Source organism: Platalea leucorodia (genome assembly GCF_965183815.1).
Source record: "Platalea leucorodia genome assembly, chromosome: 2".
Lineage (NCBI taxonomy): Eukaryota > Metazoa > Chordata > Aves > Pelecaniformes > Threskiornithidae > Platalea > Platalea leucorodia.
In genome coordinates, this window is record NC_138824.1 from 15,371,049 (window position 1) to 15,385,589 (window position 14,541).

The 14,541-nt window shown below is 36.7% G+C and overlaps 1 protein-coding gene across 4 annotated transcripts in view; it reads left to right on the plus strand.

The window, feature by feature from the left end:
- Positions 1-12,995, plus strand: part of YAP1 (Yes1 associated transcriptional regulator) — an 89,459-nt gene extending 76,464 nt beyond the window's left edge. For all 4 annotated transcript variants that reach the window (XM_082332972.1, XM_082332973.1, XM_082332974.1 and 1 more), the window contains 3 exons: positions 2,757-2,887; positions 8,046-8,158; positions 8,787-12,995. In XM_082332972.1, the coding sequence (XP_082189098.1) occupies positions 2,757-2,887; positions 8,046-8,158; positions 8,787-9,025 (483 nt within the window). In that variant the 3' untranslated portion in view covers positions 9,026-12,995. The remainder of the gene's footprint in view (positions 1-2,756; positions 2,888-8,045; positions 8,159-8,786) is intronic.
- Positions 12,996-14,541: the final 1,546 nt, after the last annotated feature.

The following is a 14,541-nucleotide window of genomic DNA, read 5'->3' on the forward strand; positions in this document are numbered from 1 at the left end:
TTTTATCTGAGCTACATTTATTTTTACCATACTATTTAAGTTCATACTATTGATGAAACATCAATCTCACCTAACCTCTAAGGATATAGAAAATACAAAGGTAACTTTCCCATTTTTCCACATTGCTTATTCCTTTGTACTGACTTTTTTTTCTTAAGGTACAGAAGAGGTCTTTGTCTTTTCTGGTGTCAGTAGCTCTTGAAGAGGGGGACCTGTATGGATTTCTCTTCTCTCTTTCTCTCTCTCCCCCTGGCTCCCTCTCTCTTTTTCTTTTCTTCTTCCTTTTTTTTTTTTTTTTTCTTTTTTTTAAATTACTATTGCATCACGAGGCAGTGCTGATTGGAAAGACCAGGCCTGCCACACAATGAGATACAACGTCACTTTACCACTTTGTATACAGAAATGCTTCCATGTTGGTTTCGCTTTGTCATCGCTCTTTGGGGCACTGGTATGTGATTAAGCTTCTTCCTCAGGCTACTGGCGCTTTTGGCCCCTCCTCTTCATCCTAGCTGGGGACTGCAGCCCAAGGAAATAAAAATGCAACGCACAGATCAAAGCAAGAGAGAAGGGAAAAAGGACAGAGTAGTCTGGCCACAGCCAGGTAGTTGTAGCTACGTAAGAGCAGAGCACTCACTGATTGGCAGCTCTGCTATCAGAGCGGGGAAGGAAGGTGTGCTGTATTTCAGGTATGAACCCAAGGCTGAAAGGATTCCAGAAGCAGTGGTGTGAAATCAAGTGATTTTTTGTTTTTCTTTTTAATTGATTTTCCCTGCCTCCTTTTTTATTGGGCATATAGCAAGATAGAATTAGTTAAAAGTAGCTACCTCACATGAAGGCAGTTTCTCAGAGAAGGGAAGGCTCAGGTGACATTTGGAAGAATTGTGATCTCCGGAGGAAGGGCATAAAGACGGTGATGTGAGCGAGCCGTTCTTGAGCCATCTCTGGGATGGCTGCTCTAAGACCTACCTTCTTCAGATCACCATTTGGGAAGCATTCCAGGAAAGAAAACCTTTTTTCTTTTCTTTTCTTTTTTTTTTTTGTTTTTTTTTTTTGTTTGTTTGATTTTGGTTTTTTTTTTTTGTTTTTAAATGTATTGAGTCCACCTGTATATCAGCCGCCTTGTATGAAGGCTGATGGGACTGATAGAAGTTTGTAAACTTAGCTGTGAAGTAAGAACTCATTATATAGTCTTTGTACTTGGTTTTATTCCATAAGCAAATGAAAATCATATGGATAAGCCTACAGAAATTATTAAAAGGTGCCTACCATCTGAAAATGAGAAGGAGTATTAATACTATTTGTTAGAACAGTGGCCAAGTAAGTGGTGGTGAGCAGAGGACTGCATTTTCTTGGAGCAGGCAATTGGGTATGATGAACACACAAAACAATGGTATGTTTGTACACTTTCTGCAAAGGTCTAATCAACTGGAGTGAGAAAACCTTCTAGTACAAGACATGAAACTTGGTATTAAAGCAATATGTAGAATAATAATCCACAGGAATGGGAGTGAAGCATATGCAGATTAGAAAAGGAGAAAAACCAGGTGGTAGGGAAACATTCCATATTTGGCACAATCTGCTGGAAAATAAAATAACCTTAGACTTTTTTTTAAAGAAATCACTTTGAAGAAGAATTGGAGAAAGATTATTTTTATATGTTAAAAGTCTACAACAGTTCTTAGGCTCATAATTGAGAATGGATGAAGACCTCTCATTTTACAAGTGAGAAATACTGAGTAGTGTCAAGACTGACAAGACTGGCTTTGCCTGAGATTAGCTTCCCAGGCACAGCCTGGAAATCACACACTACTAATAATGGTGACAAGATAGTCAATAGATTTCTTTACCAGTCTCTACATTAACAAAGCACAGACTTGGTGAACCATTGGTGATGCTTTAGAAGTGCTTGAAGAAAATTATGGTATTTTTCACATAGGTAACTCATGGATCGCCTCTTTAAAAAGGGGGGGTGGGGGGGATGGAAGTTACATAAAATGCTACTTATCTCTACCCCCCTTTAATTTTGTGTATTTTATGTTAAAACTTATTTTCATTAAATAATAATGACAAGCTTTATGGATGGATTGATTCAAGTTGGTGCACAGTCAGATGCGTAAAAATTATATATGTAATCTAGGTTCGTAACCTCAGAAGTGCAGTGTCTTAGTTTTACTAAGAAATTGCCAGGGATTTGAAGAGCTTTAAGATTTACGTATGGAACAAATCACTGATTTTATCAATCAGAAATTTCAAAACGCACACCTCAAACAGGAGGAGTTAATGGGAACTTGCAGGGAAGGACTTTAAACTTCGCTGAATGAAATAAGCAAGGTAAAAAGGAAACCAGGGACTAAATCAGAACTTAAAAGAAATGGGGGGAAAAGTGCTAGTCGGCAGAGCTAGACAGATGCATCTTAAGTGTCAGATAGTATTAACAATTATTTTTTTGATCTTAAGAATAGACTTAGCAAAAGGATACTGAAGTGAACTAGAAAAGATTTATGTAAACATACAGATTTTTATATCCATAAATACATTTACAGTGACGTCTTTGTACTACTGGGCTTGACTGGTGGAACTTTCATTATCATTGAAGCCAGTAAAAATTCTTCATTTGTCTTCAGAAACTTAATTTAAATCTTGTAACTGAAAACAGTAAAAGCACCAATTACCTATAAAGTAACGTGTTTATGTATCTGAAAAGTGCATTCAAATGCCTAACATGATCTCTCTTTCTCCCCCTCCCCCTGTTCTAGGAATTGGCTCTCCGTAGCCAGCTTCCAACAATGGAACAAGACGGTGGATCTCAAAATCCCGTGTCATCTCCTGGAATGTCTCAGGAACTGAGAACAATGACTACAAATAGTTCTGATCCCTTTCTTAACAGGTTTGTAGGAATAGCTACTAGAGGGGAAAAAAACTGATTTAAAATTCTGTTTGGTACATGTAATAGTTTATTTTGAACATCTGTCTGTGCCAAAAGCCACAGCTGTAAATGAATCTTTCCTTAAATGGCAAGTCTAGTAAAAGTTGAGGATTAAAAGCTGTCTCCTGTGGGAGGAAGTAGTCTGTTCAGACTTGTAGGAAGGTTTTTTATTCAAAGTCATAACATGTTTGCTTCTGCATAATCTGTTGACTAACAGTCATTTCAAATTACTGACTCAGAGGAATTTGTGAATAGCTTGCTATGAGATCAAATGAACTGTGAGGCACATTTAGGACTACACCTTGAGGTTCATTTTAAGGTTTCTCTATTCACCCCTCCCCTCCACTTAAGGTATTTAATTTAGCAGTATTTTTACTGTGTTAATGGTAGGTCTACAAATAGTGGCATGTTTCATTTTAAATTCTATATTATTTTGAAATTGGTCTTTTAATGCAAGATTTAGAATTTTACAGTATAGACTGGTCTTTTTCATATAACTTCTTGATTCCTCTGATTTGGAATATTTGTTTTGTTGGAAATACTGTTCTAATTACAGCTTGCAAATGCTTCATACTAACCCTTACAACTTTGGAGAAACTGCTGCAGCTTGAGATAAGTTGTATCTGTATTTTTTTGCTTAGCACACCAGAAAGAAAAGATGAAAATGGTAAAACAATCAAATCTCCAAGCCATGTAAACTTAATTAATGGTGTAAACATCTACTAATATTTCAGCAGTATCAAGTAGTTGATCTTAAGTTGGAGTAGTTAATTTTTTAGTTCTTTTGGACTATGTTTTGCCAGCATTCTAAACTGATATCAACTCAGTATCCCCTACCGTAAAAGAAAAATTGTGTATTCTGTCAGAGTTCATCACTACTTTGCTGCATTACCTTGAAATGGTAGTCTTAACTTTAGGATGCTTACTGTAAGTGCTCATGAAGTATAACAACGTGCTCATCCTTCTTTTTAGTGGCACATTGTTATACTCATGGAAAACCCCATAAAATTAATCTTTATTCTTTCAATGTAAGTCTTAACTTCCATGGTTTTTGCCACCAATACAGTTTCAAATGTACTTGTAAGGTAAGAAGTCCACTTCATGTTAGAACTGGCATGATTTTGGAATAGGGCAAGCTTAAATACCTGCTGTAATTTTAGATACTGAAAACTGTTAAAACCTTTGTAAACTTTTGCTGCAGTTATAAATCCCTTCCCGTATTCTTTTAAATAACTTAATGTTGCTGATATCTCATATTTAGGTTCTTCATCCCTAAAGATGTACCGTCATTGTATGTAACTTTTCCAGTTATTGATATTCCATCAGCTTAGCTTACGTTTGTTTCGTTTTCTGCCTTTTCCAGGAGACTTCTCCGTCATTTCATATACTCTGTCCTCACTCTAATTCTCAAAATTAGTAAAGTTCAGTGGAGATGGTGCAAGAACATACTCTCCATCTTGCCAGTGGAATCTGTTGTCATTCATATAGCTTAGGTTATGTAAATAACATCTGTTGCTCTCAAGGTTTTTCTCCTACTGCGTGAAGTATTGTCTGTGCTAGTGTTGTGTGCGCTACTGTGAGAGTGGGAGAAGAGTTTCTGTCTCAAGGTACACAGTGCTTTGTATATATTGGAGAAAACCAAGTTAAAAAAAAAAAAAAAGCCTTGCATGTGGAGAAGAAAGTAGTGGTGGTGTGTTGTTAAACTCCCTAAGGAAGTAAGTGGTATTTCCAAGTTTTGGTTAAGCCCTTCAGCAAGACTTATCTCCTACACAGACAAATCTGATTAGAAAACATCATTTTTTTGGGAGGGATTGTCCTCCATGAACATTCGTCCTGGAATCTGGTGTGTGCCTTAACTGTGCTCATCCTGTCCCAAGGCATAAGAAGAACAAGAAATCTTAAAACTGACCTGCTCTCCTGTGAGAAGCCTCTGTAGCTAGATGGTGGCCTTGATGTGTTATAGTAACATACTAGCTTGAATTTCTGGAAGGCTGTTGCCATCATACATTGAGCCCAGGTATTTTTTGAAATTCGTTCTTAAATGATGTAGCATCCTCACATCTTCAAAACCCGTTTTCTGACCTGAAAGAAACGCATCTTTAGGTTTCAAATGGCCATGGCAGTGGACTAATGCAGTTTATCCATTGTGTGTCTACACACATGAAATATAAACTGATGGATCTTTACCTTTAATTAGAAACAGGAAAAAAACTAGAAAAGGCAAATTTGTGTTGTTTTTAAATTTTTGGCAGGTTGATTTATTTACTGTAAAGTACAAAAAGATACTACTTGCTTAGTTGCAAATATGTGTAACTGGCTTTTTTTGTAACCCTTACCCCACACAAAATACCGAAAATCTGTACCTGACTTGAGTTCAGAATATCTTAATTTGCATTTTGGTCTGAGCATTGTCCCCTTCTAGATAATTTTATGTACACCGCCACGCTTTAATTCTGGCATATGGGTATGGGAAAGGGATTTTTAAAAAGGACATTTCTGGGTATGCATTACTATCTCTGAATTAGATACAGCAGTCCAATAGTTTTGCCCTAAAGATCTCAGTGATGTCCCTTATGTTAAAGTTCAGACTGCCAGAAATGCTTCTTTCTGTCTTTATAGGGTATATATAAAGTTCCTGGTGAGACAGTCCTCCTAACTTTAGGTACCAAAGTTGGATATCCAAAGTCTAGGTAGTTTGAATATTTTACACTGTCTTACATAATCCCAACATCCAAAAAATCTCAGAAAATAATTGCTACGTTGGAGCAATATGAGCAAAGGTACAGTAGTGTTTTCATTTACGTGGTCAATCTTCTGCCTGCTGTCTTCAGTACTTACTGTCATTGTGGTATATTTTAGTTTTTAAATGGGACATCCAACAACGCAGACTTTATTAGATAATTTCACCTTTTGGTTGGCCACTCTGTTTATATATTTTTGCCTATTACATTTATATTGGTAGTGACGGCAGTTCTCTGTTTAACTCCTAAATTGGGATTTCTTCTTTTGTATACACATATTTTAACAAGTATTTGTTGATGAAGCATCCACTCTATTTTGGGTAATGCAGTTTAGTTGCATGGAGTAATTTTGGGTGGTGTGACTACTAAATGAAGAAATCCTTGTTGAAGAAAGAGGAAATGTGTATTAAGGAGTGATTTGAAGAGAAGGGCTGGACATTCCAAGTGTGAGAGCAGCAGCCAAAAAGCCTTCTCAACTAGAGTGATTTAGTTCAGCATAGTCTCAGTTCTGTTTTTCGTATTTTGTCCCACAAAGTAAACCAGTATTTTTTTCACAGAAGTTTTAAATAGCTTAATTATTAGGATTGTTATCATATGTGTGGTGATACTATTTTTAGATCAATCTAAAAAAAAAGAAATATTTATGATTTAACTAGAAAGAAATGTTATGTTTCTTTCTTGTATGGCAAAGATGTCTTCATGAAATCTAATATATATATATATATATATATATATATATATATATATATATTTTCATGGCTGATGGCATTCTGCTTGCATCCAGTGTTGACTAGCTGTTCAACCATCATCTGTTTGGTTCTTCATACTGGACAAAAAGGCATACGTTATATATTTCTTGAGCACATTATGGGAAGGATCAGTATGTCCTCAAATGCTAATTTGAATAGTAAGTCAAGTTGGTCTTCATTTAGTATTCAAGCTTGAAAATCAGTAAGGATTCTCGGTGAATGCTACCACAGTCTGAAGAAACTGAGATTTTTGAAAATATTTTGTGAAGCTTGGCTATTAGGAGATGCAGGAGGAGGCAGGTAATGGTATATTTCTACAGCTGCATATGCAGGCCACAGTTCCTGCCAGAAAACCTGCTCCTGCTTGGGCTCTTCTCCATGGGTCACAGCTCCTGCCAGGAGTCTGCTCCTGCATGGACTTTCCATAGGCTGCAGCTTCCTTCAGGGCACATCCACCTGCTGCAGCGTGGGTCCTCCACAGGCTGCAGGTGAAGATCTGCTCCACCGTGGTCCTCCATGGGCTGCAGGGGGACAGCCTGCCTCACCATGGTCTTCTCCATGGGCTGCAGGGGAATCTCTGCTCCAGTGCCTGGAGCACCTCTTCCCCCTCCTTCCCTGACCTTGGTGTCTGCAGGGCTGTTTCACATTTTCTCACTTCTCTCTCCCAGCTGCTACACAGTGTTTTTCTTTTACCCTTTCTTAAATACATTATCACAGAGGTACCACCACTGTCACTGACAGGTTCAGCTTTGAGCAGCAACAGGACCATTTTGGAGCTAGGTGGAACCAGCTGTGTCTGACATGGGGTCAGCTCCTGGTGTCTTCTCACAGATGTCACCCTTGCAACCCCCTGCTATGAAAACCTTGCTACTCAATACACTGACCTACCTCCTCCCCACCCCAATCCCAAATTTCCCACTGCAGCTTTCTTGGTCTTGCTCGCTCCACTGGCAGTAAGAAAGCAAATGCATGTAAGGCCCCATGCCATCACTGCTTTGTTAACTGTTCTGTCAACGAGATGGTTCTGAACAGGGTTTGTTTACAAGATGGCTTCTGTACCAGTATTTGATTTATATTGGTGCGCTCCCTTGCCATGACATGTGTGACTGAACTAGTCATAATGCAACAGCGGGAAGCAATTGAAGAATCGCTAAAGGACTTCCAACTATAGCTCCTATTTATAACAGTAGGGACCTAAAAATACACTTCAGTGGTTGATTAAATGAGGGGACATTAGTAGTTAAAAATATTTTTTTTATCCTTATAGAAGTGTGAAAGGGTACACCATTATTATTATTATTATTATTATGGACTATCTGTGATATGCTTCTAATGGTTTTTAGCTGGGGGTGGGTGTGAAAAGTTTTAAACTATGCAGAACACAGGAAGTTTTTTAAAGCTGCTTAAGTATGCTCTCATCAAGTTAAATTGAATCTAAATAATGTGGTTTTAATTGGAAAAGGTCTGCATAAAATAGGTGTCTCACAAAGGCTTCAAGTTTTTATTAGAATAGAGCATTTCTCATGACAGCAATGTTTTCAGAGCCCTTGAACTGGTTCAGAAACAAGCATTCATTTGAATTTCTTCAGTACTCTACCCTCATTTTTTGCTCCCTTTTTTCTGTTACAGTGGAACGTATCACTCCAGAGATGAAAGCACAGATAGTGGACTTAGCATGAGCAGTTATAGTGTACCCAGAACCCCCGATGACTTCCTGAACAGTGTTGATGAGATGGATACAGGTTTGTTTTTGTGTACATCCTTTGTGCATATTTTCCAAATATACTTGTGTCCATCAAATGCTTAGCCCCTTTGCAATGAAAACAAGCAACTCTGAGAAGCTGTGATACTTCTGGCACTGTTATGCTACCTTCTTCTATTTCTATAACAGAAATATTATGGTTAGATTTGTGAAAAGCATACATGTAATCAGCTCTATTGGGAGGATGGGGGATTGCTCATAGTGTCACTCCTGTTGTTATATGGAATTTGAGTGTCCATTTGCTTTTTTAAGTAATATTGTTCAGAGCTAAGAATAGTACCTCATCCAGTGTTGCTAATACAGCTCCAAAACAATATTTGACTCAGTCTTGTCTTTTTCCTTTAAGCATAAAAATTAGAATATGCTAAATGACATCAAAGATCTGTCGAGATTTGGGTCAGTAGGTGAAAAGGTTGAAACAAAGGCATGTTCTTTGTACCTCTGCATACAGTCAAGTCATCTTTGGTTTTCGTGATGGATTTCTATGAATCATGTTGCTTGTGTGATGCAAGAGATACAGGATTAACCTTTAACCAGTTGTCTTGATAAATTGTGGGTTTGGTACTTCCAGTATATTTAATATCCATCTTGGTTTGTGTTACAACTAGGTGACAGTATCAGCCAAAGTAACATACCATCCCATCAGAACCGTTTCCCAGACTACCTTGAAGCCATTCCAGGGACAAATGTGGACCTTGGGACACTGGAAGGAGATGGGATGAATATAGAAGGAGAAGAACTGATGCCAAGTCTGCAAGAGGCTTTGAGCTCTGACATCCTTAATGACATGGAATCTGTCTTGGCAGCCACCAAGCTAGATAAAGAGAGTTTTCTTACTTGGTTATAGGGGCCTCAGGGAGACTGAATTCTAAATCTGTGAAGGATCTAAGGAGAATAGGACATCTGTATCCGAAGTGCAGAACAAGCCAGTGTGGCACACTTTTGGCTTGTGTTCAGAAAAAGTAAATGAACAAATATTCAACAAGATTCTTTCGTTTTGCTCTTCCTTGTCCATCGCTGCTGTTATATATTGCTGACTTTTTTCCACAGTTGACTCTGAAGAACAGACATCTTCTTGATCTTTTTCTATTGCTGTTGCAACTACTGTTCAAGGGGGGTGGGGAGGGATGATGAGCCTGTTTGGATGACGAATGCCATTCCTTTTGTCCTAGTGTGCGCTTGCATATCATTTTATCTAAGTACTCAGATTTGAGAGTTAATTTCTGCATGTCACTGCTTGTAGTTTGCTCAGCTAGTTGTCTCCTGCTGCCTGTGGCAAGTGGTAAAACATGACATACTGGGGTGACAAGCCAAAAATGATGTATCTGGTCAAAAGAAGTCAATACTGATTTGGAGATATGACTTAAAGGAGGGCTGAAGACTGTTTGGCATTAAATGTTTCTACTAGTAGCTCTTTCATTAGTCACAAAGTGCTCTTGTTCATATTTTATGTTATAGTAAATCATGAGTCATTTTACATAGAAACATATATGAACTTTGATTGTTGCCACATATTCTAGCCTAACTTTTGTTTGTCAAAAATAGTTTGATTATTTTTGTTAGTTGGTTTAACTGTAGCTGTAGGATGGGAACTAATTATAGGTGTTCTTTTTTTAAAAAATAGTGAAATCTAAGGGTTTTTTCTGATTTCACATAGTCTTATTTAAATCTGAATTGTCTGCTTTTTTATACTTAAAACATGCCTATTGTAGCCTGATAAGCTAGTGAGTACATAAACCAGTATGTTTTGCCTGTAACTTTTTTAATTTTTTTAAAGGCTAGCTTTGAATGTAATCATTAGAATTCATGACCAGTGGCTTATTTTTCATGTTTATTTGCAAGATTTTGAATTAGAATCTGATTGCAGCAATGTAAAAGTTAGAATCCTAAGTGTCGCGTGTACAATTTTTAAATGCATTTTAAAGTAGCAGAAACCATTTTAAAATGACAGGTGCCTCTAATCTCTCTTCTGGTTTTCAGTTTTGATATCTAAGCAAGTTTAGATTTTAAAATCCTTAATGGGAAGAAACTTTATGAAAAGTTTCTCTTAAGATAGCATGGAAAAAGTCTGAACTATTAATATCACTCTTAAGTTGCAATGAAAAGGCTAGAACACCAAAAAAAAAAAATCCTCAAGAAAAACTCCTAAGTGTAATAGTTATCAAATTCTGTTTGGTGAAAAATAAGCCCTGGACACTATATGTAGAAGAATGTAAAGATATGTGTTAGATGGTGACATGAGCAAGTAATGAAGTGTATATTAGTAGTAGAGCTTAGCATGGGGTAGAGGTGAATATGAATTATCTTTATTTTAACAGGAAAAGATGTATCACTAAGTTGTCTGCAGGAGTTGACACAGTTTCCAAAGAGTATTTTTAAATGAACAAAATGAGCATGAATCAAACTTTCAGTATAAGCTATGAAGTTTTGTGGGGCTTTTGGTTTTTTCTGATGAAAAATAGTGTCACCAGTTAACACCTCTATAATTAAGGGCCTGTCACCATTCTCAACATGAGCCTTTATTTTTCAAGGGTGTATAACATGACTATAAAGATACTGTAAGCATGAAACTTGGTTTTGGAAAAAAATCTCAGCTAGCAGGGACTTCTCCTGGGGAGAGATTTTTTGGGTTATTTTGTTTTGTGGTTTTTTTTTTTTTTTTTTTTTTTTAAAGACTGATTATTTTTCAAGTTAGGAATGAATCAGCAAAACAAAACAACAAAAAACCCCCCACATTATTATCATTTGGATTTTTTTTATGCTTCAGAAATAGTTCTGTTTTAGGATAATATAAAGAATGAAAACTCTGAACCAAGTCTCATTTTAAAAACTGAAGCAGCAGAGGCAGAGATTTGAAATTTGCCACTATAAATGTACATTTAGTACTTGAAGGATATTAGTGTTTGAAATACACAAAATTGTTTGTGGCTTGTTATGGAATACAGGCAGGTTTTAAAATAGCAATTTTCAAAACACATCCACAGTGACAAGTATATTCTGCTACACCAATAATTCAACGATTAATAGGCCACTTATATTGTGCAATGACACAGTAGCTCCTAAAGCAGTATATTGTGTCCAAGATAGGGATTTTAGTCGCATTTTTACAATGTCATTATGAATTCTTCTCTCTTCTTCCCTTCAGGAAAAAAAGACACTAAGTTGTTATAACTTGAATGGTCTGACATAAAACCACAACAGCAAGGAGATTCAGAGTTGATTCCATTTCAGTTGTCTTCCACGGTTGTATCCAGGTATAATAGCACATACGATGCACTGAGTGCAAACTCCTGACATGCTGTACCTTGCTACACCAGGGATGAGTACAGAACAAATTTTCTTTCCTTGCTTTTGTGTGTTTCTCACAGCTTTAATATTTGAATGTTTTCGTCTCATTGTAGAAACACTAAATGGCTTATACTGTATTTGGGTAGCACTGCTTAGGGTAGATACTGACAAACTGGGAATCCTTGAACTGCTCTAACATTAATTCTGTTTTGTGATACTTATTTTAATTGATTTTAATACATTTCCGTTCTCTCATTTATTAGGAAACATACCATAGAGATGCTGTACTGTTGGCAATCAACATTAATTTGGATTTTTTTTTTTTTTTTTAATTCTGCAAATGCATTGTTTGATGAAGTGGTTAAAATTGTTTGAAATGCGAAAGTGTTTTGGGTAGTATTTTATACTGATGTATATATTGAAACAGAAATCATTGTAATAATTGTAATAGCTTTTAGTTATAAATACACTACATGCAGACAGATGGGGCTGTACAGTACTGTGCTGTTCAACACCTGGGCAGGGCTACTGCTTGGAAACAGGTTGCAGTGTCAGTAAACCATATGGATCAAATACTGTACCATTCAGTGTTGGCGCTCACCAATGCAAAAGGAGAAGAGACGATTTCAACATGATTAACACTACATAGCTTTCACACATGTGGTAAATTAGTACTAAAGTGACCTTTTCACTTACAAGCATGTTTTTTATACAAATTAACAGGTGTGCCTGTGTAAAATAATTTGTTTTCTGTATCTTGGAAAAAATACTCTCCACATGTAGAATGTTGTATGTTAGAGAACTCTTAAATGCACCCTTGTCAAAAATTATATATATTAGTTACCAATGTTACTTTTAGATATGAGCATGACTGTAAGTTAGGTACCTAAGTATGTTCTGTTACATTATTTTTCTTTATGTAATACTTTTTCAGTTGTTTTATTTGGTATAAATATATACTTTGTGCTTAAACATCTTTGTTTGTTTTTAACATTCAATAGTATGTAAAGATACTGATTTCCTTCAGTAAGAGGGATGCGTTGAATTGTTGGAATTCCTATTGTATTGTGTCTGTTCTCATCCCCCTTGTCACAGCTTTTGTAGTCATAAACTCCAGTCCTGCAAACATTGTGTACAAGCTCATCTAAGAGACAGAAGAGTCCCACTGAAGTCAGTGAAGGCTTAACATTAACGTATACATCTCTGTGTGTTTGCAATAATGAAGAGACAGTGACTCTACTGAGCCTCATACAATTTGTCTAAAACCATACTTTAATTGCATATGGCACTATAGTGAGAGCTGGTAACAGAACATCTCTTATCTACTGTAAGAAAGCATCCACTTTTTGCAGATATGCTTGCAACGTTCAGGATCTTCCCATGTAGCAATACATTTTTTGCTAACTCTAAGTTTATACAATAATTTGTGGCAGACTATCAATAAAGGCACACTATTTTCATTTCCAAGTTTTGACTTATGAATTGTGAAATACGTAATGACATACCTTGAAAGTGTCTGAAGATTTTAGTTTAAAAAACCTTGACAGGATTCATTAATTTTGACCTTCTGTAAAACAGAAATTCTGAAAGGTATTTTTTTAATGTAATGCAATTTGTGATGGCTGAAGTCATGCACTATTTGCATTTTAGCAGTTCCAGAGTTACTACTGTTCAGCACTGAAATGCCTCAGCCCGGTGAAATTCAGTGCAGTTGTGTCTTATTTGAAGGTCCTGGGCCCAATGCTTCTGTCAGTTTGTTTTTTACTCATGAGTTCATAGCTCGGTTTAGTCACTCGGATCCTTTAAATTTGAGCCTAACATCACACCTTGCACCTGGGAGTAGAGAGCCAGTGCCAGGGCATGACAAGGCGCCAATTTTACTTGCTGATATCACTCTCTCCCATTTATAAGGTGGTGACATATTACAGTAGTTGAAGTATGAGTGACCTTCTGAGGCAGCCCTAAATAGACTGTGTTACAGCAAAGCAGGATATCTGGTCCAGGTGTTCCGGGCTCGCTTGGCAATTCTTTTTGAAATATTTTCAACACTTAGTTAAAAATAAAAAGTATTGGTTTCAGTAAGCCAGAAATAGTATGCTTCCAAGGAAGCTTTGAGTCTTCCCTATGCTAATGTGCATTGTAATGTGCTAATGTTTTGTATCAGCAAAAAAAGCATTTTTCACCTAGGATCATTAAAAAAATTATTTGAGATCGGGCTATGATCTGTCTAGCACCTCCTGTTCTGGAGGTTCATTCAGAGATAAAGTGGGGCCATCGATTTTATTTACAGCATCAGCATCTATAGTTTATATGTTCCTGTTGAAGAGTAAAGGTGTGCTTCTTGCCCCTTGTCGTCACCACATATTATTGCTAACAATACTTATCCGCACCCTCTAAATTTGGATGTCATCAAAGCAGGAAGACATCTGTACAGCATGGCAAATCTTGGCTTACGTGAAAGGGTAGAACCAAGACGAACCGAGGAACCAAACTGTCTTTACAATATTGGGTAGAGCATTGTACCAACTACCATACCCAGTACTTAAAGTCTCTTAAACAAAAAAGCCAGTATGTTTTTCTCTAAAGGAAAAAAAAAATGGAGGAGGCATGTTGAATGAGAAATGTATAAATACCAATACATCTGACAAAGCTGCCCGATGGTTTTTGTGGAAAACTCATTATTTTTATTTTTCCTGACATACTCCTCTCTCTTTAATGCAGAGGTTGTAACAGTGAATGTTACAGATGTAGGCTGTTATTGACTGGTATTATTTTCTCTATATGGGAATGAAGTTGGTCACTCTGATTATAGTATTTTTTTATATTAAAGTGGCTTGTATTAGAACATGAGAAGCAAAGCAATTTTATTGGGTATTTCCTGTCTTAGCAAATGATTTAAAAAAAAAAAAAGGGGGGGGGAGGTCAAGAGCGGCCCAAGAGGCTTTTTCTTCAATGATACGCAGCAACAAAATAGAGCTCCATAAAAATGGTATGTTAGATGTCACCTGAAGTGCCCTTTCTCCTTCTGCCATATATGTTATTTTTGAGCTACTCCAGTGTTTTTTAAATTATTTA